This window comes from Alligator mississippiensis, chromosome 6 (assembly GCF_030867095.1).
Source record: "Alligator mississippiensis isolate rAllMis1 chromosome 6, rAllMis1, whole genome shotgun sequence".
NCBI classification, from domain to species: Eukaryota; Metazoa; Chordata; order Crocodylia; family Alligatoridae; genus Alligator; species Alligator mississippiensis.
This window is the reverse complement of record NC_081829.1, coordinates 17,904,820-17,929,970: the sequence shown is the minus strand read 5'-3', so window position 1 is coordinate 17,929,970 and position 25,151 is coordinate 17,904,820. Positions and strand designations below refer to the sequence as shown.

General features: G+C 48.8%; 1 protein-coding gene across 3 annotated transcripts in view; it reads right to left on the bottom strand.

Annotated features, from left to right (window-relative positions):
- Positions 1–25,151, bottom strand: part of ELOVL3 (ELOVL fatty acid elongase 3) — a 73,117-nt gene that overhangs the window by 4,680 nt on the left and 43,286 nt on the right. Inside the window, exons 1-3 of one of the 3 annotated variants that reach the window (XM_006276236.4) lie at positions 22,579–22,718; positions 10,768–10,899; positions 20–171 (exon numbers count right to left, since the gene is read on the bottom strand). In XM_006276236.4, the coding sequence (XP_006276298.1) occupies positions 20–171; positions 10,768–10,899; positions 22,579–22,676 (382 nt within the window). In that variant the 5' untranslated portion in view covers positions 22,677–22,718. Of the gene's footprint in view, positions 1–19; positions 172–10,767; positions 10,900–17,569; positions 17,764–22,578; positions 22,719–25,151 lie in introns of those variants that run through there. The other 2 variants (XM_014605107.3, XM_059729673.1) reach the window with 2 other exon arrangements.

Below are 25,151 nucleotides of genomic sequence, written 5' to 3'. Positions count from 1 at the left end.
AGAGTGGTTCTATACTCACCCAATTCCAGGACTTTGCTCATGACAAACAAAAATGCCCAGAACTTGCAGATGGGACCGGTATAGAAGCCTCGATCGCACACTGACTGCTTAAATCCACTGGTGGAGAGGCGGAATCTCATGTACTCCCCAGTCCTCATAATACCAAGGATACTGCAAGGAAATCATGCAAAAATCACAAGGTGGGAGAAGATGATCTCATGCCACTGTCACATGCAAATGCTTGCCCTTTCCCCGTCAAACAAACCCAGTCAATCCCCTCGCCCTCTCCTCCTCCTCAGATGATTTAAGAAGCCCATGGGAAGAGCTGCTTTCAACTGCTAATCCCACAGTTAACTTGGTTACTGCACTTCCTTACCCTTACCAGTCTCCTGGCTGGCTAACAGAACAGAACCTCTTCTTATTCAGATTTTTCTTGGCTGCCATTTCATTATATGAATTCCCCAGCCAGTGCCTCAAAAGAAGAAAGGCTAGAGAAACTACTAAACCCCTTTAAGACTATGGTTTTGTTGTAATATTTCTGGCTTATAAGGGTTTATGTTATAGTAAAGTTGCATGCCTCTGTTTCCCTGACTAGCTTGTCCATGGGAAAGAAAAAGTTAATGGTGTTTGGAGCCAGAGCCATGGAAATTTGCCTATATACTCTACAATGTTAATGGGCCACCAAGCAACAGAGGTCCAGGCAGTCCTAGAGCAGGGGTGGTAAACATACAGCCTCTGGGCCAGATCCAGCCCATGGAGCCCCACCATCCGGTTCCTTTGCTGCCCTGGGTCTAAGCAGACCCACACCAGACACAACATGTGGCTGTTCCAGGACCATACAGCACAGGAAGGTGCTGGTAGTATAGATCCCAGATGGGCCAAAGCAGGTGCCATGCTACATGTGGTGCCCACCCTGGCCAGACTGTGCCACATGTGGTGTCCATTCCGGGATGCCTGCCACACAACGCACTTGCCCCAGCAGTTCTGAGATTACATTGCTGGCAGCACCTGCTGCAGCCTGTGGATACCATGTGCAGTTTAGGCCCCACACCAATTGAAACGGGTGCCATGTACAGCACAGTTCCCAGAGCAAGTGCCACTTATGGCATGGTCTGACTGGATGGGCGCCACTCTGCCAGCCTGGCACTCATGCTACACACTCCTGGCCAGACTGGGCCACACATGACACCCATGCCAGCCACTGTGGGATCCACACCACACACCCTAATCCGGCTGGAGTAGGTGCTGGATCTGGTATGTAGGGAAGAGCAGAGGGGAGGGGGTGAGGCCATGGATGGTCCCTGCCAGTTGTCTGGCCTGCCCCCTAAGGTCAGATGAATAAGACACCCTTGCCTTACAGGCTATAAACAGATTTCATAGACTTTAGAGCTGGAAGGGACCTTGGAAGATGACCTATTCATTTTGGGGCTGACTATCCTGGTTTCTGATTCCCATCAAAACCAGCTGGGATAGTTGTCTACACATGCACACTGAGTGACAATTAATTAAAATTACCCCCACTGTGCCCAGAAAAGTGTTATCTCTGTACTCTGTACTCACAGGTTTTTTGGGGTGGGATGTGGGTGGGACTTGGGTAGGATCCCAGAATAAAAGGCTTTGTTGGGGGGAGGGGGAATCTGTTTTTAGTTTATTTTTAGCCTAAGGGAAGAACAGTACATTTAAGAGAGAGTCCTAGCAAGGGAGACAGCCAGGGTAAAAACTGACAGGTTTATCCTGAGAAAAAGATTTTTATCCTGGGATCCTACATAAATACAAACTTATTGTCCCATCTTAAGTACCTTTGAAGTATCTGAATTAACACTTTGCCCCCTCCCCTACAAGCAATCAAGGCTAATTTGAGTTGATTGCCTTTTAAACTGTGTATGTAAAACCTAGGACAGTCAACCCCAGATTAAACCAGTCAGTCTGTTTTTTATCCCTAGAGGAAAAGGTGAAGAGTGACAGAGTGCCTCATGGGCCTCATTACACCTTATGCTGTGAACCGCACAAATGCTGATTGGTGTCACTGCCAGTTTGGAGCAGTCACACCCTGTGAGTTGCCACTACAGAGCTGGTGAGCAGGACAGGCTGCTATTCCTGTTCTATGGATAAGGTGTGATACTGGAGGACTTCAATTTGAGCTGCACATCTATGGGAAATGGCCACACCTTAATGGCTCAGAGGTAATCCTGCCCTGAAGTGGTGTCACTTTGAGCCACATAATGAGTGCTTAAAACAAGGGTTGGCAAAGTATTGTGTGGGCTGGATCCAGCCTTCCAAGGGATTTTATCTAGCCTGTGGTTGGTCTCTTAGGGCAGCCTGGGCTGTGGCACGTGTGGCTGGCTCCACCCCCAGGCACATGGTGGGACAGGGGCAGTACAGTGGCTAGACTCTGCCTGGCTGCTGCACCCAGTCCATTGCTGGGGCCTCTGGGTGCAGAGTAGGCCAGGTGGAGTCTCCAAGGAGACTCACCTGAGATCCTAACAGGCAAGGTGTGCTCAGCTGAGTGGATAGGATGGGGCCGCAGGAGTGCAGGTAGTGGCATCTGGAAGCAGGATGGGTGGGCTGGGGCCAGAATCAGGATCACAGGGTGGTGACAGCACAGGGTCAGGGCCCAGGGCAGAGTCACGATCTGCTCCATGCACTTCCTTGTGATGGGTGGCAGCTCCCCTTAAAGTGTAACTGGAAGCATGAACTCATGCAATTGATGCCACTCTTCTTAGTGCATCACAGCCACTTGAATAAATCATTTTTTTGTGAACTGAGAGCTGGTTAAAGACAGGAAGCAAAAGGTAGAGCTAGATGGTCACTTTTCAGGATGGAAGGAGGTCAAAAGTAGAGATTCATGGTAGGTCCTATTGTGTTCAACATTTTAATCAACAACCTGGAAATAGAGCGCACAGTGAAATCTCTAGATTTGCAGATGATACCAGATTATTCTGAGTAGCCAAGTCCTAAAATGATAGAGCTGCAGAAAGATCTCACCAAGCTCAGTGAGTAGGCAAAAAATGGCAGATAAATTTCACTGCTGACAAGTGCAAGGTAATGCACCTGGGGAAAAATAACCTCAATTATATATACACAATGCTGGGTCCTGAAGTAGCTGTCATGACTCAGGAAAAGACCTTGGAGTGAGTTCAGATAGTTCTCTAAAAGCTTCAGCTCAATGTGCAGTGGCAACAAAAAAAGCCAATTAAAAGGTTGGGGAGCATTAAGAAGAGATAGACAGCAAAATGGAGAACAGCATGCTATTATACAAATCCATAGTGCACCCACATCTTGAATGCTGTGTGCAGTTCTGGTCCCTTTGTCTCAAAAAGGTAGTAGAACTAGAAATGGCATAGAGAAGTGCCAAAATGACCAGGGGTATGGAATAGTCACCAAACCAGAAGAGATCAAAAAGGCCAGGATTCTTCAGTTTGGAAAGGAAAAGACTGAGGGGGATATGATAGAGGTCTATAAAACATGAAGGGTGTGGAGCAAGTGAACAGGGAACTGTTGTTCACTAAGCCCCTAGCACTACTGAGCACCCACTGAAATTAGGAGGACAGAGATTTAAAAGTAACAAGAGGAAGTATTTTTTATGTAAGGTGTATTTAACTTGTGGAATTTACTGCCACAGGAGGTGGTAGGGGCAGACAGCATAGTCTAGTCCCAGTTTGGACCTGGCAAGTTCATGGATGATCAATCTATTAAGAGTTGTTGAATGGCATGGTTGGAGATGTTTTCTTTGTCATCTCTAAACCAGTAAAGGTGGATGTAAGGGAAGAAAATGGATACGGGATAGGTTATTCTAGATCTATCTAGTTCAAGGCTCTCCCTCTAGCATCCACTTCTGCCACTCAGAGACTGGACACTGGGCTAGATGGACGATTGATCTGACTGAGTGTGGCACTTCTTATGTCTATACGCACTTAAAAAACATGCAAGAGTCATTTCTGCATGGTTTTTGCAAACTTGGCTACATTTCCTGGTCCCTCAAGGGGTTTGCAGCACAGGCTGTTTAAACCCCTTTACCTGGAAACTGGAACTGCTGCCTGTGGAAGCCACAGAGGCTATAGAAGCTAGTAGCATCTGTTCCTACTCATGAGACTACACTCCACATGCACACCAAACATGCCTAGCAGTTCATGTAGACTTATGGGCTGCAATGCATATTACAGACCCTGGGTTTGCAGAAGCCTGGCAGAAATGGCTCTTGCATGTTTTTAAGGATATACAGACACAAGAAGTGCCACACTGGGTCAGATCAATGCTGTGACAGGACACAGATTGGTACATCTAAGAATTGAGTCCAGCTCCTTCAAGTTTCTTCTTCTTGCAGAAATCAACATCTCCTGGAGTCTTGCAAAAGTCAGTGATGACTTGAGGTTTTCATACACTACAAAAAGAATAGTTAATATGCTCAAATAGTGTATTTAACTAGTAATGGGGTCCCCCCCACTTTCCTTCTCAAGGCTCCATTTAAGATACAGCTGAGCCTGGACTGAAACCTCAATACTGCTTAGCTGCAAGCACAGATGACCTTATTGGTGATGTTTCAGAAATGGAAGTTACAATCTGCTTACAGACAGAGCCCAGAAGTGGAACGCCAGCAGCCACCTGGCATCCAGCTAGGCTTATTCTCCCACAGGCATTCCAAGCCCACCAGCAGTAACAAGATTCCTGGGGTAGATGCTAATGCATGTGCAGCACTAGAACAAAGCTGCATTTCTGGGACGAGAGCATACAAATGCTGGTGGCACAACTGCCAGCAGTCCTCTGTGTTCACATGAGCTAGGGCCAATCCCAAGGTGGCTAAAACATTTGCTCCCCTGTTAGACCGACACCACCAGGGTATCACAATGTTGAGGACTGTATTGCAGCAACCCTGTATGTACAAGCACAAGGCTTTCTGCTTGCTTGATGCCAGGCAACAGGCCCTTGGAAACCAGAATGAGAGAACTGGACAGGGAAGAGCAGCAGCAGTTCCAGGAATGGAACAAGGGTGGGACACCCCTCCCTCCCATGCTTTGGCTGTGCCATGCATGCACAGTGCACTCTGAGCTCACTGCATGATTAGCACAGGCCCTAGCATAAACTCTCAGTGTGGGGTCTGGCCACAGCTTTCACATGTCTCCAGAGCCCACGGAGTGAGCCCTGCTGCTGTTTGCCCTTTCTCTCCCCTTCCCTCCCTGCTGAATTAAGCAGCAGGGGAAAGGAGGGGATGAACTGTGGGTCAGCACTCAGGACCTGCACTGAAAGCTCATGTGAGGCTAGCTAAGGTGGGGTGAAACTGCACTACTGCGTCCCCTCTGGATCTGCCTCTGTGGAAGAGTTTATGCTATGCCTCACCTTTGGCTTCAAGAACTTGTCTTAAAGGACAAGAAGTGCCTCTTAAACTTGCAGGCTCATGCCACAGAGCCAATGCAGCTGTTCAGTACTTGGTGGGGAGAGGAGGGCAGGAATGGACAGGTGTTGCAAAGCACTGAGGGGACACAATATGGCATCAATCCTGTCTTGCTCTGCCCAGCCAGGCCTGGGGTAAACAGATGCCAAGATACCACAGGGAAGGAGGTGTGGGAAAGCTGAGGGAAATTGGCATGGAGCCCCAAGTAATTACAGAGATAGTGCTGAATCACCCTCAGCAGCTTGTAATAAGGAGACAACCATTGTGTGATCTCTCTTTTTTCAAATCTTGAGTCTTTCAGCATAAGCTTTCGGGAAGAGGGATCAATATCTACGTTTTATATCTTGCACAGCATGACCAAGGTTGTTGGCACTTGTCAGGTACAAAAACTTGTTCAGAAAAATCATAATGTATTCATGTAAGAATCATAAATTCATACAATATTAAAAAACCTGTCTTCTCTTCAGTGTTCCTGCTATCCTGTTATAGTCAGCACTCCAAACCCTTTTTGCAAGCAATCTGGAATGTCTGCTGCATTGACTTCACTTGTAAGAGAAGCACAGTGGACGTCCCCATTTATTGGTCCAAAATAAATTAGTAGAATTTCAATGAGAAAAATTACCCAGTCCTTCATTAGGACAGCACAATAAAATTCAGAAGTACAAATCGAGGAATGACTGGTTAGGCTGCAGTACTGCAGAAAATGACCTACGAGCTATAGCAGACTGCAAGATGAATGATACCACAGGGTCAGGCAAAATACAGCCCAAAGGCTGGATCTGCCCCACAAACTCATCAGGGGAGATTATCAGCAAATAGAAAGAGCCCTATTCTCCCCAGCACCACCTGGGGTGACAAGGAACAATGGTAATAAGCTGATGAAGAATAGGTTTAGGTTAGAGATTAGGAGGCAATGTTTTACAGTTAGGGTGGCCAGAATCTGGAACCAACTTCCCAGGGAAGTGGTCCTCGCCCCTACCTTGGGTAAATTCAGAAAGAGATTAGATGATCACCTGTCTGGGGTCTTGTGAACCCAGCATTCATTCCTGCCTGTGGCAGGGGGTCAGGCTAGATGATCTGTTCAGGTCCCTCCTGACCCTAGCTACTATGAAACTGGCTGGATCCAGCCTGCAGCTGCCCCTGCAATGCTCCCCATGGTGCTGAGCCCCACCCAGACAGCCTGGTCCTGCACTATCCTTAGCCCTGGCCCCAGCCAGCACACAGCTTCTCAAAGGGCTGTTCCCAGTGCAGCTCCAGCTGGCCAGATGTACCTCTGCTCCCCTCATCTCCAGTAGGAGCAGCCGGGCTACGGCTTCCTTTCCCCCACCCTTCTGGAGTGGCACAGGATGGGGCAGGAGTGGGAGGAGCAGCCACTGGAGGCAAGGGGAGCACAGGAGCATCTGGGCAGCTGCAACAGGAATGGCTCCACTGGAAGCTGCCTGCACTGGCCAGGACTGTCAGGGCTGTTATGCTCCCCCCCCACTTCCTTCCAGCTGCGGCTCCTACGCTTGCTACGCCACTCCGAGCAGGTGGGCAGGGGGAAGCCTCAGCAGGAGGCTTCTGCCCAGCACATGGAGATCCAGCTCCTGGCCACCTTCCACCCACTCCAGTTGCCTGCAGGGGATGTTCATGAAGCCAGGCTGGTTTGGAATAATTCAAGAAACATTTGGATGCTTATCTTGCTGGGATCCTTTGACCCTAGCTGACTTCCTGCCCCTGGGGCAGGGGGCTGGACTTGATGATCTTTGAGGTCCCTTCCAGCCCTAATGTCTATGAAATCTATGAATGGAGCCAGAAGCTGGAGCTGAAGATCCTTATGCTGGGTAGTAGCCTCCCACTGAAGCTTCCCACCCACCCAGTGCAGCACAACGCAGCAAGGGCGGGGGAAGCCACAGCTGGAGGCGAGGGAAGCAGAACAACCCCACCAGCCCCAGCCATCATACGGCCTGGCCTGGCCTGGCTCAGCTTGTCCTGGCTGCAGCATGCAGTTTCCTGCTGCAAGGCTGGGACCCACGCAGGACAGCAGGGAGGGGATGGGCTGGCTTCGTGCCATGCTGTGCAGTCCCTAGCTTTGCAGCTGGAACTGCCTTATGCCAGCCTGAGCTGGGTGGGCCCCATGTGTGCCATATAGGTCCTAGCCTTGCAGCCAGGAACTGCATGCTGCAGCAAGACAAAATAGATAAGGCTGGCTCTCCACCTCCCAACATAACCCAACACACACCCACACCCTCCCACAGCCCCTACCATAACTCCACGCCCCCCACCATATCCATACACACAACCTACCATGCACCCCACCCCCCACCATACCCCTAAAAACCTTTCCACAGCCCCCAAAGACACTCCCACCCCTACCATACCCACATCCACATCCTCCCATACCCTAACCACATACCCCACCCCTCAACTGCCATACCTACACCCCCCCACACCCACTCCTCAACTGCACAGCCCCCACATAGACCACCTTTAACCCCTGCCTGCACAACATACAAGAGTAAGAATGTATATTGAGCTATTATTGCCTCTAGATACACTATGCAAACACACATAAATCAGGACAAAAATATTTTTTTAAATAAAATTAAAATAAGTTATAGTAGATGTTTGATATTTTTAGTATATGATTTATTTTCTGGTTTCAAGATGGCAGCCCCCTCCCAAAAGGAGGACTACCAGGGCAATTAGAGGGACTTCTGGTGTCAAAGGTCAGGGGTTAGGGAGCAAGACTTCTAGTCCCAAGATGGTGACCAGGAGGTGGAACAACTATCAGGGGGCAAGGCTGCCCATGTGGCCCTCGACAGCTCACTAAACCTCATTAAGCAGCCCTCCAGCTGAAATAATTGCTTGCCCCCGAGTTATCAGCATGCTCTTTTTTCACAGAAAGCCAAACGCATAGTGCAGTGGTGCTCAGATTCCAGCCCACAGCATGGCATCAGCCCACAGGGCTCCCCAAGGGTCCAGACATTTGGTGGTGGGAGAGCAGTAGCAGCATTAACTGCCATGGCTCTGGAAACCACAGTAATAACCACTTCCGCCACTCCCTTACTACTAAACTTCCAGACATCTGCAGGCCAAGTTACAGGGCTCTCTGTGGGCAACAGGGGAAATTTAGGTGGGATAAAAAAGAAATCTGACTATGATGGGGCTAAAGTACTGGATCAGATTAGCTAGAGAAGTTGTGAAATCCCCATCACTAGAAGTTTTTAGGAGTAGGCTAGATGAATACTTGGCCAGGATGACCATTTAGACATGGATGGTCTTGCTTTGAGCAGAGGTTGAACTAGAGCAGTCAATCTCAACCAGGGTGCCATGGCACTCTGGGGTGCCTTGAGATCCTTTCAAGGCTGCCACAGGGTGCCAGGCAATTCCAGCACTGATAGGTGTGAAATCAGGATTCAAAAGATAAACCCAGAGATTTCAAACAGGTATCCACAGTGCTAAAAACATTCTGACTTGTCGGGGTCTTTCTGAATTCTTTGCAACAGAAGAATTTCTCTGTTATTTTTCTGTAGTTAAAAAAAAAAATCAGTGAAAATGAAGAGCAGGCATTTTCTGAGGGGTGCATCTAGTATAAGGAGTTTGGTTCAGTGGTTCTTAGAGAGTGTCCTTAGGTTCTATTCTTCTCTCATCTCTTGGATTAAGCATTGCTGCCAATTTGTGCTGATGGCCAGACAATGTGGTGTGGACGGCTGACTTGGAGGTGACATGGAATCTTCTTCCATGCCCCCTCCTGGATTTAAAGGACTCTCCATGTGACATTCCAATTAAAAGGCTAGTACTGCGCAGTGTCCAAGGTACACATTCAATAATCTCAACAATTAGTCAGTGAGAATCATTACCCAAAGGCTGTGTATCTAGTGGAACTGCACAGAATTGACAGCAGATAGACTGCAGAGAATTGATAGATAGCACTGTATTCAATGTGATTATTGATGATAAAAGTAAGCATAAAACCACCACTGACAGGAGTTCCAGGTGGCACAAAGACTGGCAGAATGGTAAGTAAGGCTGAGGACAGAGCAGCCATACAGGGTGATCTGGATCACTGGATAAGCTGGGTCTCTTCCGGCACAATGCATTTGGCTATAGAAATACAAGAGTTAAGGCCATTCCTAGTGAACTACATCCTGGAAAGCAGGAACTCTGAAAAGCAGTGAGGGGTCATAGTGCATAAAAAACTTGAGACATCCATGCAGTCCTGTGTCAAAAAAGGCTGATGAGATCTTTGAAAGAATAGATCCAGGAGGCATGAGTAGGAGCAAGGGGTTGATTTTACCTCAGTATGTGGTACAAGTGAGACAATGCTGTCATTGTAGGTATAATTCTGGTGCCCTCATCTTATAAAGGACATTGAAAGAGGAGGAAGGCCACAAAAAGAGTCCCCAAAAACTATTCCTGGGCTGGAAAAAATATCTAACAGCAAAAGACATAAAAAAGCTCCATCTGTTTATCTCATCATAAAGAAGACAGAGAGGGAACCTGATGCCAGTGCCCAAGCACCTTCACACAGAAAGAAGTTACCAGGAGATAAAAGGGTTCTGTAATATAGTGGGGAAGGCAGAGAAAGAACACAGGGCTAGAGGCTGCAGCCAGAAAAATGCAAAGTAGAAATAAGACTCCACTTTTTTCAGTAACAAGGGTAATAAATTATTGAAGCAAAACTACTGTAGGAAAAGCAGAACTTCCTTGTGTTAATGTCTTCCTGAAAGGTATCCAGTCTTTACTGTAAGACATCAGGTTAGCAGGACTCAAAACCTGGATGGGCTGTAATGGCCTGGGATATACATGATGTCAGATTGGATGATTTTACAATTCCTTTTACCCTCTAACTCTGAAAATTTCAGCTCCATCTCTGTTCAATTTATCGGGGGCAAGAGCTCTTAGTTCCCCATGGCCTCTCTATAGTTTGCCAAGTGCAAGTTCTCTCCATTTTCTACACTGGTGACCAAGGCTCAACAATGTGGTCTTCTTCAGCAATACTGTTTGCCCAGAAGCAGAACCTGCAGTGACAAGGAGGAGGAGAAATATAGGGAACAATCTTGCAGGAATGGGATGGTGACCAGAGGGCTTGGGGGGAGAGGAGAAAAACATGGAAGACTCCACTCTCCCAGTTTTGCTCTGTAGGATTAGGAAAGGGAAAAAGATACCCATTTTAAAAGAAATTCAGTGGCTTGATTAAACCTTCAGGCCTCTTTTTGGGGGAGGGGGATCAACTGTTGGCTCTGCAGTTTCCCTGTTTGAGTTAGTGGAGAAAAGGCCTCCAGTTTCCCCATGGGGAAAGGTCTCCCCCCCCACCCCCACCAAGGCCTTTCCCATGAGGGAAAACTGGTAGGGTGCAAAAGCTTCTTACACACAGCTTAGGACACAGTTCTTACCTGAACAAGGCCAAGCTGAAGGACCACAGGGCTAGTGGCATGCGTAGGTTGTAGCCTCTCCGCTCCTTCATGACATACTGACCTCCAAAAATCAACAGCACATAAGCCAAAGAGAAGGAGAATGATTTCTGCCTGCAAGCAGAGGGAGGAGAAAACACAATTCTCAGAGAAGCTGGCACAGAGCACCAGTGAGGACTTATGGGAAGATACAGACTAGTCACCTGCTCCTGGTAGGACCTTCTACACCTTAGACAGGGACTAACAACAGTGCCTTAAAATGAGATCTCCATTCCTAGCAGACAACACATACCTAGCAATCCCCTGCCATGGTGAGGGCAGGCCCTGAAAGCAAGCAGAGCTTGTAAGGAATACCCATGATGGGGAAAGGAAATAAGAGATCCATTACACCCGAGTCTTCCACTGACAGTGTCCTGGCCTTTCAGATCCTATCTGAGGACTTAACTAACAAGGATTTTAAGTTGAAAAAACATGGCAGTCTTTACAGATGGGCCCCTCCATGGTAGGTTGTGATAAGACAATATTGCCTAGCTTTGTAAAAAAGCAGCTCATAGTAGGAGAGACATGACAGGATTCTACAAAGGCCAAGTTGTGTATTCAGCATCACTATACACTAGGGTCAAAATCTTGTTTCATGATGCGGAGATGTAAGTTTTGGCCCTAACTTTCCAGACTTGGGATATTTCAGTTCACACAACACAACTTTTTAATAAGATGGTATTTTACTTGACTGGACAAAATCCTACTAGCTCTATACTAATGGTCATCATCCTTTAAGACTCAAGGCACCCTCTATAGCTTTTCTGAATTTTGCAGTGACATGGGGGAGACTTACTGGTCTAGAGGCTCATAGCTGAGTACTCTTTCCTCCATCTTCTTCTGATGATTCATTTGAATTCTACTAGTTGTGTGTTTCTACCTAGCTATCTTCTCCAGTTAACATGAACACTGACACAACTCAGGGCGGGGGGCCCCCCCAAGCACAGCCCCTGACACCATGGCTGCTTTTCTGGAGTCTCATACTGTCTGCTGCTCTGTTGCCACTCAACTCCTTCCTCTGCTCTTCCTTGGTTTCAGGTCTTTTTATCAAAGATACATGCAGGTGGAAGTGATGTGCACCGAAAATGAATGTGCACCTCATACTGCTTGGGATACTAGGGTGTTATATGGGTTCTGGTTTTTGCAGTAAGAAGCTAAATTATGTATCATGGGCTTTAATCTCCTAAACCTGCCTGTAGACTGCAGACAAGAGCCTGAGCATAAAAACAACCCAGCACTGTTTTTAATCACCATCACTGTGCTTGCTTCTTCCTTCAGACCTAGTAAAGAATGCTTTGCATTTGAAAGCTTGTCTAATCCCATCCCAACCATGCAGCTGGTCCAATGAAAAAAAATAATCACCCACAAAAGTTTTTGTCTCTTGCTTAAAGCACTTGAAAGACATGGCCCTCTCCCCCTCATCACCTCATTCATTTGGCCATAATCACTAGTTTAAGCATTACTTTGCACCTGTCACTCTGCAGAGAAGCCTGTCCTGAGATCGAGCAGTGACACCAAGTTCCTGAAGCTGCTGAAAGCTGAGAGGAAGGCTCAGATAAAACAGGTTCTTTCAAAGAGAAGCTCCAAGTCCCCAGCTGGGGCTGCTCTCCTTCCTCACTAAGTAGTGAGCTTCTACCACACACCACCTAGCAACCATGAGTTTCTATTTGGTAGATTGCTGGCCCTCATGGCCCATGCTGCCCCAGGAGCTTGAGAGCAGGGGACAAGCTGGACTGAGACACCCGGCTGTGTAGCCTCGTGTCTACTGACCTGGCCAGGGGCTGGGAGAAGGAAGATTGGAGTCTCCAGAGAAGCAGCCATCAAGCTGCTTCTCTGAAGGAAGCTGGGTCTGGGACAAGGATGAGGGAGGAGAGCACTTACCAGCTCACACAGGAGCCAGGGTCGACAGCACCCATGAAAGGACCTCATGACATCCTAGGGTGTCACAGCTCCCCAGCTGAAAAAAATCACTGCTCTATACCATCATATATGACACCGCTGACATGCAAGCACCCTGAAGGGTGAAACATAACAGCAGCTAACAAGACAAGTGAGGAGAGCCTTCAGGTGGAACATGACCATTTGTCCCATTCACATGTAGAGTACCACAGGGTGACCAGAACCTCAGCTGCACAACTTGACCATATGGCAAGTGCCGTGACCCTGTTCCCTCAACACAGTGTTGGCAAATATTCAAAAGCCTTAGGTCCAAATTAAACTCTACCTCACATCACAGAAAGAGTAAAGATCTCAGATTGTCCCTTAAGGGATTCAGCCTATTGACAGCATCTCCTCTGGGCTGAAGCGGCAGGTAATATTGTGGATTGCAACCGAGGAACCTTGGCAGAACCTGCTGTTCAGGCGAGGAGAGAAAGGCTGGATGAACAAGTTAAAATTGCAATGCACCGGCAGAGACCCTACTGTCCCAACCAGAGCAAGAGAGAGACAGAAAGGCTAGCAAGATTAAAGTGATAGGACCATTGTGATCAAGGTCTGACCTACCACAAAGAAGCAAGTGTCCGAAGAGAAACAGAAAGACTGCTAACAGAGGATGCTGCTACCAAACAGCAGCACCATGCTTTGTTTTAGCCAACACTGCATTTTGCATACTTCATGCAAGAGTTAAAGCCAAACAGCATGCCAGAAGGCAAAGCTCTTACTCCATTCTGGAGAAAGCCCAACACTGTGACTCCCAACCATAGATGTGTCCAGGTCACACGACTAAAGGAGGCTCAAGTGTGGGCCAGTGTTAGCAGGCACCCAGTGAAGCAGGAGCAAGCCCAGAGCAATCACAGTTAAACTTCCATCTTATCCCCTATTTACTTAAGAGGTGGCAGTGCATTGTTTGAATTATTTTCAGAGACTGCGGGTTGGGCAAAAAGTGTAGAAAGACAGTGCCATCATCAGCTCATGCCTGGGCATTGCTTGGGCTGATGGCTCCTCCTCAAGAACCTGCCCATCTGCTGGCAGCCACACAGGTAGTATAATTCAGGGTCTGTCTGAGAAGTGAGGTATAAGGTTATGGGGCGGGGGTCTGAGAATGCAGAAGACATAACACTCAAACTGCTCCACAGATGTCACTGGCAACTGTTTCACCACTGTCCCTGGGAAGAAGCATGTGGACTGCTACCAGTTCCAAGTAACACTCTTAGCAGGGACTGCACTGCTGCCAAAGTGCTACCAGGGATGGTAAGTACCTAGACCAGGGGCAGGCAGTTATTTCAGGCAGACGGCCGCTTACTGAGTTTTGGTAAGGCATCGAGGGCCACATGACAGGCAGCCAGGGGCAGATAAATATTAACTTTCTAAATTTTTTAGGGGCCCCGCAGGCCGGATAGAATGCGGCCCGCGGGCCAGATGCGGCCTGCCAGGCCATTTTGCCCACCCCTGACCTAGACACCCATGCCTTCCAGGGAGTTTCCCCAGGATTCCTCCAGAGGGGAAGGAAAACCCAGATTGGGGGTTGCCTGGGTTGGAGGGGTTGCCTGGTGCTGGGGGGGCTATGTGGACCCATGCTTGTAGTTCCTAGGGGGCTGGGTGTCCTGCTCCTCCCCCCCAAGAACTCCCCAGCATTGTCAGGGATCACCTAGAGATGTGTGCACAAGGTGGAACCTGCACAACAAGACTGGCTTCAGGAGTGCAGGCCAAAGGGCAAGGAACAATTAACTGTTAATGGGCACAGAACTGAGAGCCACTCTTTTCTATCATGTGCCCATTGTGCAATGGCTCTGTTTCCCCCACAACCACCCAACTAACAGGTGTTTATTCTTGCAGGCACAACCCCCCCGACCCCCAAGCAGGAGGCTACAAAGACCCCAGAACCTGGCTACCCTAAATAAGGGTCCCTAGCAGGGACAGGAAACTGACACAGGCTTTCTGCTTCCCCACCTCTGTGGACTGTGGTCTCTCTGGGTTAGTCTACACAAGACGCTGACTGCACAGTAGCCCAATACTACTGCGCAGTAACGCTGCATGGCAAAAAACCATGATGCAATGCTGCTGTGTACCAGTATAAAGCTACTGTGCAGTAGCATCACAAAAATGGTATTCACCAGAGCTACTGAGCAGTAACTCAGGTTAATTGTTTATGCAAGTACTAAACAAATGCACAGCAACCACTGTGCAGTAGCATCTAATGTAGATGCGGCCTGTAAGCAATAGATCTTTGGGCAGCACAATTCTGGCTGCATCCCAGAGCAGACCTATTGCTATGCATGGATTTGGAGGGGTGAGAAAAAGTGCAGTTTGGGATGCCTGTAGGACTGAGTAGACAGACACTAAGCACAGAATGCTCTGTGTCCACACCTAATACAGAACTGATTCAAGGAGTTCCAGTTCATAGTAATACTCAACTTTTCTGGTGTTCTTTTGAAAGGTTCCAGGAAGTTTAAACTTGTCTTCAGTGACCTGTACATCTAAATTCTTGTGGCTTAAATATTTAAAACATTCTCAGCCTTATGGTTGTCCACACCCTCTGTGACTACATTTCAGTCACTCCCATGTGATCCTGGGACAAGGCCTTTGGCTGTGATGATCTTTGATCCAGCCTGCGGTTCAGAGCACAGCTCAGCTCTTGCAGAGACTCCTTCCCCAGTACTGTAACGTAGTAGAAGCAGGACAGCCTATTTTACTACAGCTTTCCTGTTCACCTGTGAGCCTTCTGGGCATCTGCCAGCACATAGCTTCTCAACCTGTGGTATGCAATACACAGGCAGAGGGTAGTCAGGTACCCCGACACTTTCTTGCCCTCTTTTCCTCTCTTTCTCATCCCTTCCTCCTCTCAAAACTATGGTAAAAAATGTGGTGTGCCGCACATTGTGCGGTGCTTTAAATTCCCCAGTAATAAGTTGGTGTTCAGCCCTCCTAGTTTTGGCCAACATCACCTCTAGCTCAGGTACATACTTGAGTTGTGTACCCCTGGTGTAAAAGGTGGCAACCCTACCCACACCAGCTCAGACATCTGTCATGTCACAGCCTTATATACACAGCCCGTCTTCCAACATATGGCACACATTAGTCTGTAAATATAAAATCCCCCAGAAAATTGTGTGTTGGGGTACTTATTAAAATTTTCAGAAGTTAGGGGGTACTTGCTACTTAAAAGGTTGAGAAACACTGTGCCAGCACACAGTCACATGATTCTGGCCTCTGTCCCACAGCAGACAAATATCATGAGAAGACGCCTAGAAAGCAGAGCAGATACTTTTCTGACGTCTCTTCTCCATGTGAGCCGCTGTAGTTATTAAAGGGGACTGAATGGGGCAGAGGTCCATGAGGCGTACACTGCATTACAACCCAGCCCATGCTATACAAGGAGCATGATATATGGTCTATGATATATATTCTATGTAAATCAGGATAATTACTTGATTTTTTTTATTCTTTATAGCAGAGTCAGCAATGTACAGCCCATAAGCCGGATCTGGACCTCAAAAGTATTTCATCCAGTGTGTGCAGCTAAGGGCTTCCACAGCATTTCAGTGGTGAGAGGCTTTGCGAGGGAGCAGTGACCATGGCTCTGGCCCCAGCAGGGCAGATTGGGTTGGAAGTGGCCAAAGCTTGGAGCCAAGCTCCATTAAAGTGGCCCTCTGCTGCAAAACCTTACTGACTTCTGCTTCAGAGCCACAGGTTAGGAGTTGACAGCACTAGCTCTCCCCTTTGAGAAAGACACACCCAAAGTAAACAGCTATACCCAGCTCTAGTAAATCACTTATATGATGCATGCTGACCTTAGCTCCCCTCATCTCCACCTGCCTGTGTATACATTCCTGGCAAACACTGCTAATGCAAAAGGCTAGAAAGCAGAGGAAGTGGGAGTTACTGTCAGACTTGCACGCTAACTGCCACATAAATGGGCAGGATACTACACATGTGCGCAACGAGGTACTGTAAAACAGGAAGCAGGCCATAAAAATGTTGCACATGTAATGTAGAACATTTCAATGGCTTGTTTGTCAGTCTCAGTGCCCCAGCAGTACGGGCGGTCTGGAACAGCCTCTGGACTGACAGTTAGCTGTCAGCCCCATCCTGAGATGGTGAGTGGTCTAGGGGAGCTAAAGGGCTTCCCCACCAGGGACTTTAAAACCTGTATCCACCAGCTCTGGCTGGGCTGCTGGCCACAGGGGATCTGAGCAACAATCCAGTGAAATGCTCTTCTGTACTCTTCCCCTTTGAGAAAGGCACCTGCTGGGACCCTCCGACCCTCCAAGACTAGCACCATAGCCACAGCTGTGGGGCACAGGGTTTAAAAAAGCAGCCAACTCTCTGCCTTGACAGGCCCAGGTGAACTAGACCTGAAACTATGGCAAAGTTGGAGTCCTCAAATAGTGGAGTTTAAAACCCCTAGTAGGAAAAGCCATTTGTTACTGGACCTTAATTCTGTACCTAAGCCTGCAAAAGAGCCTAATTATAGATGGGCTATAGCCTTGTCACTCTAAAACTGAATAGTCCCAAGTTTATGGTAACACAACAGAATCAATTGCCAGCTCATATTATGAGCAGGTCTGAAGTATCCCACCCTCCCACAGCTGCACATTAATTCATATCAGCAGCATTACAAAGTCTCAGCTAGGCCCTCTTCCTATACTAGGCTCTCTTCCAACCTGTGGTGAGGAAGAGAGACCAATGGCAGGGAATTAAGTACTATTCCCTCCCTCCCGCCACAGATGGGGAACAAGGCTGGAGATTAAAGGGACTTCACTGAGGTATGCCAAGAGCAGTAAGAGTTAAAACCCAAGAGACTAACGTTCTGTGGAAAGCATCAGAATATCTGGAATCTGATCAGGAACATCCTGGCAGGTTGTACTGGTTCCATCCAAGATAAGGAAAGCATGTAGGGCAATATAATCAATGGCACGTACATACCTGGGAAGATATGTAAGAATGTTACAATATTAAGTACGTTCACTAATCAGCAAACTGTACACGGCATGGCACCAAATGCGATTGATCATGTGTGGACAATGATGCAGGCTTGATGCAAGTGCTTCTAATACATAAATGGAGCAGAACAGAAACATGCTTTGGATCTGGGTTTAACCCTGTGCTATCTCTGCTGTCAGCCAGCCTGATCACCTGGCTGATAGCATCAGTAAAGGCTACACTAAATTTATACCTGCTGAATAACTATGCTGCCTACTTATTCAAACTATGTTGTAATTAGGTGTGCACCAATAAGAGATTTTGGGGGCCAATACCAATAGCTGATTTTTAAGGAGGCATATTGGCTGATACCGATTTGATTTCCAATACGCAGCCCAGCAGCTTGAAGAGTAGTGTCCGGCTGGTAAGTCTGTTGTGGTAGAAGGGGATGGGGAAGGGAAGGGGGGTGGGGGGGAGGCAGATTGAGGCCCCTGAGGTGAGGGAGGGAGTAGGGCTGGGGCAGGGGCTGGAGCAGGTGCTGCCCAGCTGGGGCGGGGTGTAGGATGGAGCAACGGCTCATCCAGAGGGTAGCTCCTGCTGCTGCACAAACCTCTGGAGGGCATGAAGGGCATGTACCCCTGGATCTGCATAGGGCAGGGTGGGCTGGGGCCAGGGCTGCATCAGGCTCTTCCTGGCAGGGGCCAGGCTGCATTTGGGGTGCTGATCCAATATTGGACCGGTGTATTGATGTACCTCGAGTTGTAACAGGACCCAATAGGACCATAGAGGAAACAATAACCAACCAGTGTTAGCTAAGGATGCTGATACATGACCTACTTGCTATGGTAGAAGGCAGGGTGGCATCTGATAACACAAGCTGTCATCTACAAAAGATTATACCTCTCTGAACCATCTAGTCTCTAAGGTGCACTTCTGCCCTCCCCCCACCTTCTTCCTGAGGCTAATCACCTCTCTACTTTGTGGAGGCAGAACCCTGATTTTACACAACCATAACAGTACTACACAGTAAACAGACTTTAATCCTTAGTAACAGGAGAGTAGACATATGATGCATACTCTCACTAGGCAGTATATCCCTTTTCAGGGAAAAGGCTATCCCATGAAAATAATGCAACTCATTATGGAGCAAGCCTTGCATCTCCCCTCCCTTAGGTAATTTCAGCTGAGGGTAGTTAGCTCTTTTGCTCAATGCAGACTGACTCTCTTGTCACTTTTCTGTGGCCAGCCACTCTTCAGCTAAATTCCTGGAACAATATAGCCTCTTTTGTCCATCACACTTGTGGGAAATAAGGATATAGAAAGAACATGGACTTCTGAAGAGTTTCCACCTGTAGGCTTCTTTTTCAGTCCAGAGATTTCATCTTTCACCTCTAAACCTCAAAAACCAATCAACCTCAGAGCAATCCTCACCAGCCTGTTAGGCCCTGGGCAGATACCAGTAAGTCACCCCTATCAACCCATGTGAAATTCCTGCAGCCTCTTTCCTCCCCTATTTCTTCCCTCACTTTCTGCTTCTGACAGTCCTGAGGTCAGCTGCATGCCACAGAACCAACATGTTGGGTTAAAGCAGCCTATACAGCCTTGTCCAATACAACAAGAACAGGAAAAGACAGACTCATCAGAAACAATGAGATGACAATGCGATGGGAGAAGGGAGCCAGGGCCCCAAGGGTATCACAGGCTGGCCAGAACAGATACATGAGGTGCCCATGACTGACCAGCATCAATCCCTGTGAGCACCAATGGGAAGCCACATAGCTACCTTTTACCAAATTATTCCCACATTTCTGGTGATGGTAAAAATAACTTTATAAGAAAGCAGCTGAATCAGAAATCCAGCAGAATTATCCTTCCTTGCCAGGAAAGCTGTTTGATGGAAGACTTTGAAAAAAGTGATTTGTTTTGAATGCTGCAGATTATTAAATTATTGAACTTAAATTTTTGCATTAATTTCATGCTAGCCCAGTGCCGAGACAAAAATGCTGCAGTCTCTATTCCAATGTCAGATTGCACATAGTATTGTGTAGTGACAGTGCTATTAACTGTCATGATTACCTACCCCCATTAATTGTATCTCACTGTTAAAACAGTCCATCATGACACCAGAAAGTAATAACTAGTAATTCTAGTAATGAACATGGTTTAGTATTGTGTGGGGAGCAACATCTCCAAGTAAGTTCCATCTGGAATTTCTCCTAACTAAAGACTAGTTATTCTAAACTGCATTAAGTCAAGAGCAATTGAGTGATATCTGTATCAGGATTTCAAAGCTAATTATCTACCTTCAGACTCCCACGTATATGTCCAATATGAAAATAAGGTGTGCAAAGCTAACTGAAACCTGAAGCCCAAGTACAAATCCCATTGGAAAGAGGATAGTATCTATCTACTAGTCTTTCATCAGTAACACTCCATATTCCTGAAGTGAACTATTATGGGAAATTCTAATGTGACACCCTGAGGCTTTCCTCCTGGGTCAGAAAGATTAAAGGATGAGAAACATCTAACTTCAGTGCCTGACAAACACGTTTACAAAGTTCAACACCGCTCAGATATTGGGGCCAACTCAGTTGGAACCCAAACCAAAATTCTGGATGCAAATCACTTCCACCATTGTGGAGGCAGAACCCTGATTTTACACAACCATAACAGTACTCACATACACACATACACATGCGTGCGTATTGTTGCGACTTGGTTCAAGCATTAGCAGACCATTATCTGGACACCTGGAACAACAAGAAGGAACACAAACGTACTACGGCCAGCCAGGCTGCTGACCCACATTTGAAGATCCTGGCTACTCTGACATGTATGTGTCTGAACTGAAGGTACAAATGGAAAAAAGAAAGAAAGACCGCTCAAGTTTTCTTCTAAATACTAGTCAGAAGCAGTGGACAGTTTTCTTATTGCTTGGCTACACTCATCCTATGGTGGAACCTCCCAGTGCTCCCAAAGAGTTAAACACATGCAGGCTCCTCCTGTTATTGGCAGGTCAGTGGCATCCATAAGAGGTGGGAGAGCAGTTTTCATTCTCAGCCTTTAATTAGACATGACTGTCAGTTGATGTACTAAAGAGGTTTAGCTACAGATTAGACCAGTATTTTTGCCTTGGAAGAAAGGAGGCAGCTTCATAACAGTCTTTAGCCACAAGAAGCACAGTCACTGTATTTTCTCATCAACCACTCAGGTTATCCTTCGCAAATCTGCCTTAGGAAAAAGGTTTGCCTAGTTTGCAGACAACTTAGTAGCTAGCCTAGGGAGAAGGAGGCACATTCAGGGAAAGGAATCACGAGAAAAACTGTGGTAGTAGGAAAGTTAACCTTAAAGATTAAGCAGTTGGTAAGTAGGCCACATCTCCACACTGCTACTACCTGCTGTTTTATACAAAAGGGTCACATCCTTCAATACCACTAAGCTGTGATTGCACAGGGGTGGCGTCATATGCCTCATAACCTGCTACTTTGTTCTGCAAAACAAGCATTGTTAAATGTACTGAACCTTGCCAGATCTGAGAAATATTCAGAAGATCCCCATCCAGATTTATTTTATGACTAAAGGATGCCTTGGCTCATAGAGCTTCTAAATGTGCAGGACACTGGGTGGGCCTTCAGTGGCCAATTTCTCTCTTCTACCTACAGTATGAACTACACTAGGGGACACACAAAATCCCAGGGAGTGATCCCACTGACAAGCTCTACATGCAAATGCAGGAAAACATGGGGATGTCTGAACATAGCTCTACTCAACTCCCCCAAACCCTGATCTGCAGCATACCCTTGTATTCTGTTTCTGGGCGCTAGCATGGCCAAGTACTAGATGGGTCAAACCCCTGCAGACAGAGCTCCTGGGGCCTCTTACATAGGGTTTATGCCATCAAGCCCTTTCCAAGGTTATTTTAACCTTTTAGTTTCAAGCTGTCACTCCTCATCCTACAATCTTCTTACACTCTGGAATACAAATCTGTTTAAATAATGTTTGTCGCTGCTATTCAAGACAGCTGACACTGTTCTTGCTACCTGGAAGGTATTAGAGGGGGGAGCATTACCACAATCTTTCCATCCACAAAAGTGATTTTGCACAGAGAACACCACAACACTGAAACAGATCTTTTAGTAGAGACAGGTTGGGAGAGGACTATTTTCCCCAGAGGCTGTTTGGCTAAAGAACCAGAGGTTGAATAGAAGAACCTATTAGGGTCCATCTATCAGTTTCTCTTCCTGCAATAAAAAGGTAGGATGCTTATTAGTTACCTACAATCAGTAAAGGGGCATAGGGCAAGGGACCTGTGGTTCTGTACAACAGATGTTTTATACCTGCTTCCTCCCTCTTGGTGGGACAACACAGCAGAAGGGTGAAGAGAGAAGCTGGACACAAGTAAGTGGCGGGCTGGCACAGCCAGACCTCGTCCTACCAGCCCCTGGAGCAGTGTGCACGCACTCCTCAAGGGAGAAGGGCACAGGCCGCTGGCTCGGAGGTCAAGCCAGGGGGGGAAGATGGAGAGAAAGCTGCTCGACCATCTCCTCTGAGAGAGGAACAACAGCGCGCTCAATGCCGCTTTGTGCAGAAGCAGCTGGTCTCGGAGCAGGGTTTCGGCCGCGCCAGATGCCCGGCTCCTGGACCGCGGGCGAGCCTGGCTGCTCGGCCTCCATACGAGCGCAGTGGGAAGGAGAAGGGACCATGATCTAGGGCAGGAGGCTTGCCTGGGTGCCCGGCTCCCGTCTCACTGCAGCCCTGCTCCTGCCTGGCCGGCTGCACGCAAGGCGAAGGCGAAGCCGGAGCCGGAGCCGGAGCCGGAGCCGGCCGCCCTCGCTGCCGGCAGGGCTCGGGGCCAGGGCCGGGGCCCCGCGGCTCCCCCGCGCCCGCGCTCACCAGTTCTCCTGCATCCAGCGCACCGTGTCCTGCGCGTCGAAGCGCCGCTCAAAGTCGTACTCGTGCAGCGCCGACAGGTTAGCGCCCGCCAGCGCCATGCCGCCCGCCAGCGCCCAGGGCTAGAGTCAGCCCCACGCCGCGCCGCGCCGCGCCACTTCACCGCCGCCCCGCGCCCCCCGCAGCCAATCAGCGCCCGCCCCGCCCGCGCCACCGCTGTCGCAGCCCCCGCCCCGGGCTCCGGCTCCCGCCCCCGCGCCTGCGGCTGGCAGCGGCCGCCCCCGAGCGCCGCCCGCCGGGCCCGGGGCTGCTCCCGCCACGCAGCCCCTGGGGGAGCACGGCCGCGACTCGGCCCCGCGCCGCCAGACCGCTGCAGTGCGGAGCCGGGCGGGGCTGGCGGTGAGACCGCGAGTAAGGAACCAGCCTGAGCCTCCTCCGTCCCAGGGACAGCTCGGAAGCGCAGGGTGGTGTCCCGAGCCCCTCTGAAACGGGACCTGTCCTGGGTGTCAAACATCAGCGCCAGGCAGGGCGCGGCGGGGCTGCTCAGAGGGTGCAGGCGAGCGCAGCGCTGCTGGGCGCGGGTAGGCTGCTAGTGGCGGCACCCAGGGGCCCAGCTCCCAGACCAGGAGCAGCCTAGCCACCCTCCTTAGCGGAGCTCTCTTGACAGGCTAAGGGCTATGGAGCAGGAGACTCCTTGCTCCCTGAAGGTTGATTGTGCTCTTCAAATGCCCCCTCACACCTGTCCTCACTCAGAAGCCCCAACACACCAAGCGTTTTAGTTGATCTGACCCCCATTCAAACATACATGGCTCGATGATGATGATGATGATTAGGAAAAAACTTACCCGCTGAGCATGGTTATTGTCCACGGGGGTTTCTGCCCCTTTCTCTGTACCAGGCCACAGACTAGATTAGAGCTTCCCAAACTTTCTCAGCATGACCCTCACTCCCAACCCGCAGCCCCCTGTTCCCTCCAGGTGCCTCAGGGCCAGGGCCTGCAGATCCCTGCCCTCCTCAGCAGTGCCTGAGCCCCAGCTGTCACCCACAGGAGACCACCAGAGCAGAGCACAGAGCCCAGCTTCCCCCCCCTCAGGCAGCACAGCTGGAGCAGAGTCCATGGGGGCAGCGAGGATGCAGACTGCCTGCTGCAGTTTCCCTGCCCTGCTGCCCTCCCCTGAGGGCTCTGCCCTGCCTGCCTGGCACCAGTGGGGGCACAACTCGGCGTCACTGCTGCTGCTGCCATGACTCACCTTGGTGGCAAAGGTGGCAGCCATGCTGGGTCCTGTCCACTGGGCCGTGGAGGTGGCTTCTGCCCAGAGGTGGTCTGGCCTGGCTGCAGCCCTGTGCCCCACTGTGGGTGCACAAATCTTGGGGGGCACATGCCTCCTTCCCACCATATCACCTTTGCCCCCCTGCCGCATCACCTGTGACTCCTCTGCCCCCCACCTGTGCCCCTTCCCCACATAGACTTACCTAGAGGGAGCTGCAGGAGTACATGCACATGGAGCCCCCACCTCTGATCACACTTCCCCACTCCCCCCAAGCCTCAAGCAGCTCCTTGCAGGCTGGAACTCTGCCAGCTTGTAAGGTGAAATGCATATTTTCCCACATTTTTCTCCTTTAAAGAAGAAAATCTACATTTTTCTTAGGTAAAGGATTAAATCTGTGTTTTTCCCCTTTTCTGCAGGGAACAGAAAACCCGAATCCCTGTTTATTGTGACCCCATCCACTGATGATGCAACTCCATTTGGGGTCGCAACCCACAGTTTCGGAACCACTGGACTAGATGTATCATGGTGCAACACTGCACAGAAATCCCTATTTGAAGAGGACTACAAGATAGGCAAGAATCACACAACAAAATCCATACCTTACTTATGCTCTCCATCACGGTTACCTTTTGTCACATTCGAAACCCCAAGCCTCTGCTGTACATAGGGTTGAGGAAGCTCTCCTGGAAATGACTTGTCTGAAGAGTCGTTTAACTCTTCAGTTAGAGTTAAAAGAATAGGTTATTCTTTTAATACAAATATTCTATTCTTTTAATACAAATAACAAAGTATTCACTTGCTAGTAAAGAGCCTGGGCATCATCAAAAACAACTGCAGTGGGAAAAAAGGTACAGTCAATCATATACCACAAGGGTTTTCAACTTTTTAAAATAAGTGTACCCATGGCAGCCCCCTTTTTAATAAGTGTACCCCAGGGGGGTGGGGAGGATCTTGCGAGACAACAGGTGATGTGTTCCCTGCTTACAGAGATTCGCCTCAGAGATTCCCCGTGTCTAAGCAGAGAACCCCAGCTTCCCTAACCCTGCCCCCCCCCTGGCCTTACAGAGCCATGCCTTGGAGATTGCCTGTGGTAGATCTCTGTAAGAGGGGAAAGTCAGGCAGGTGCTTCTGAGGCCTGAGGTGCCAGATCCCATGTTGGAATTCCCAGGTGTACAGAATCGGGCCCCTCAAGCCCCAGGAGCGCCCTCGGGAACACAGGCAGGTCCAGGCTGTCCATGCTCATGTCATAAAGCAAACAGACATACGCCACAAGAAAGTGACAAAAACTATTACCACCTTTGTCAT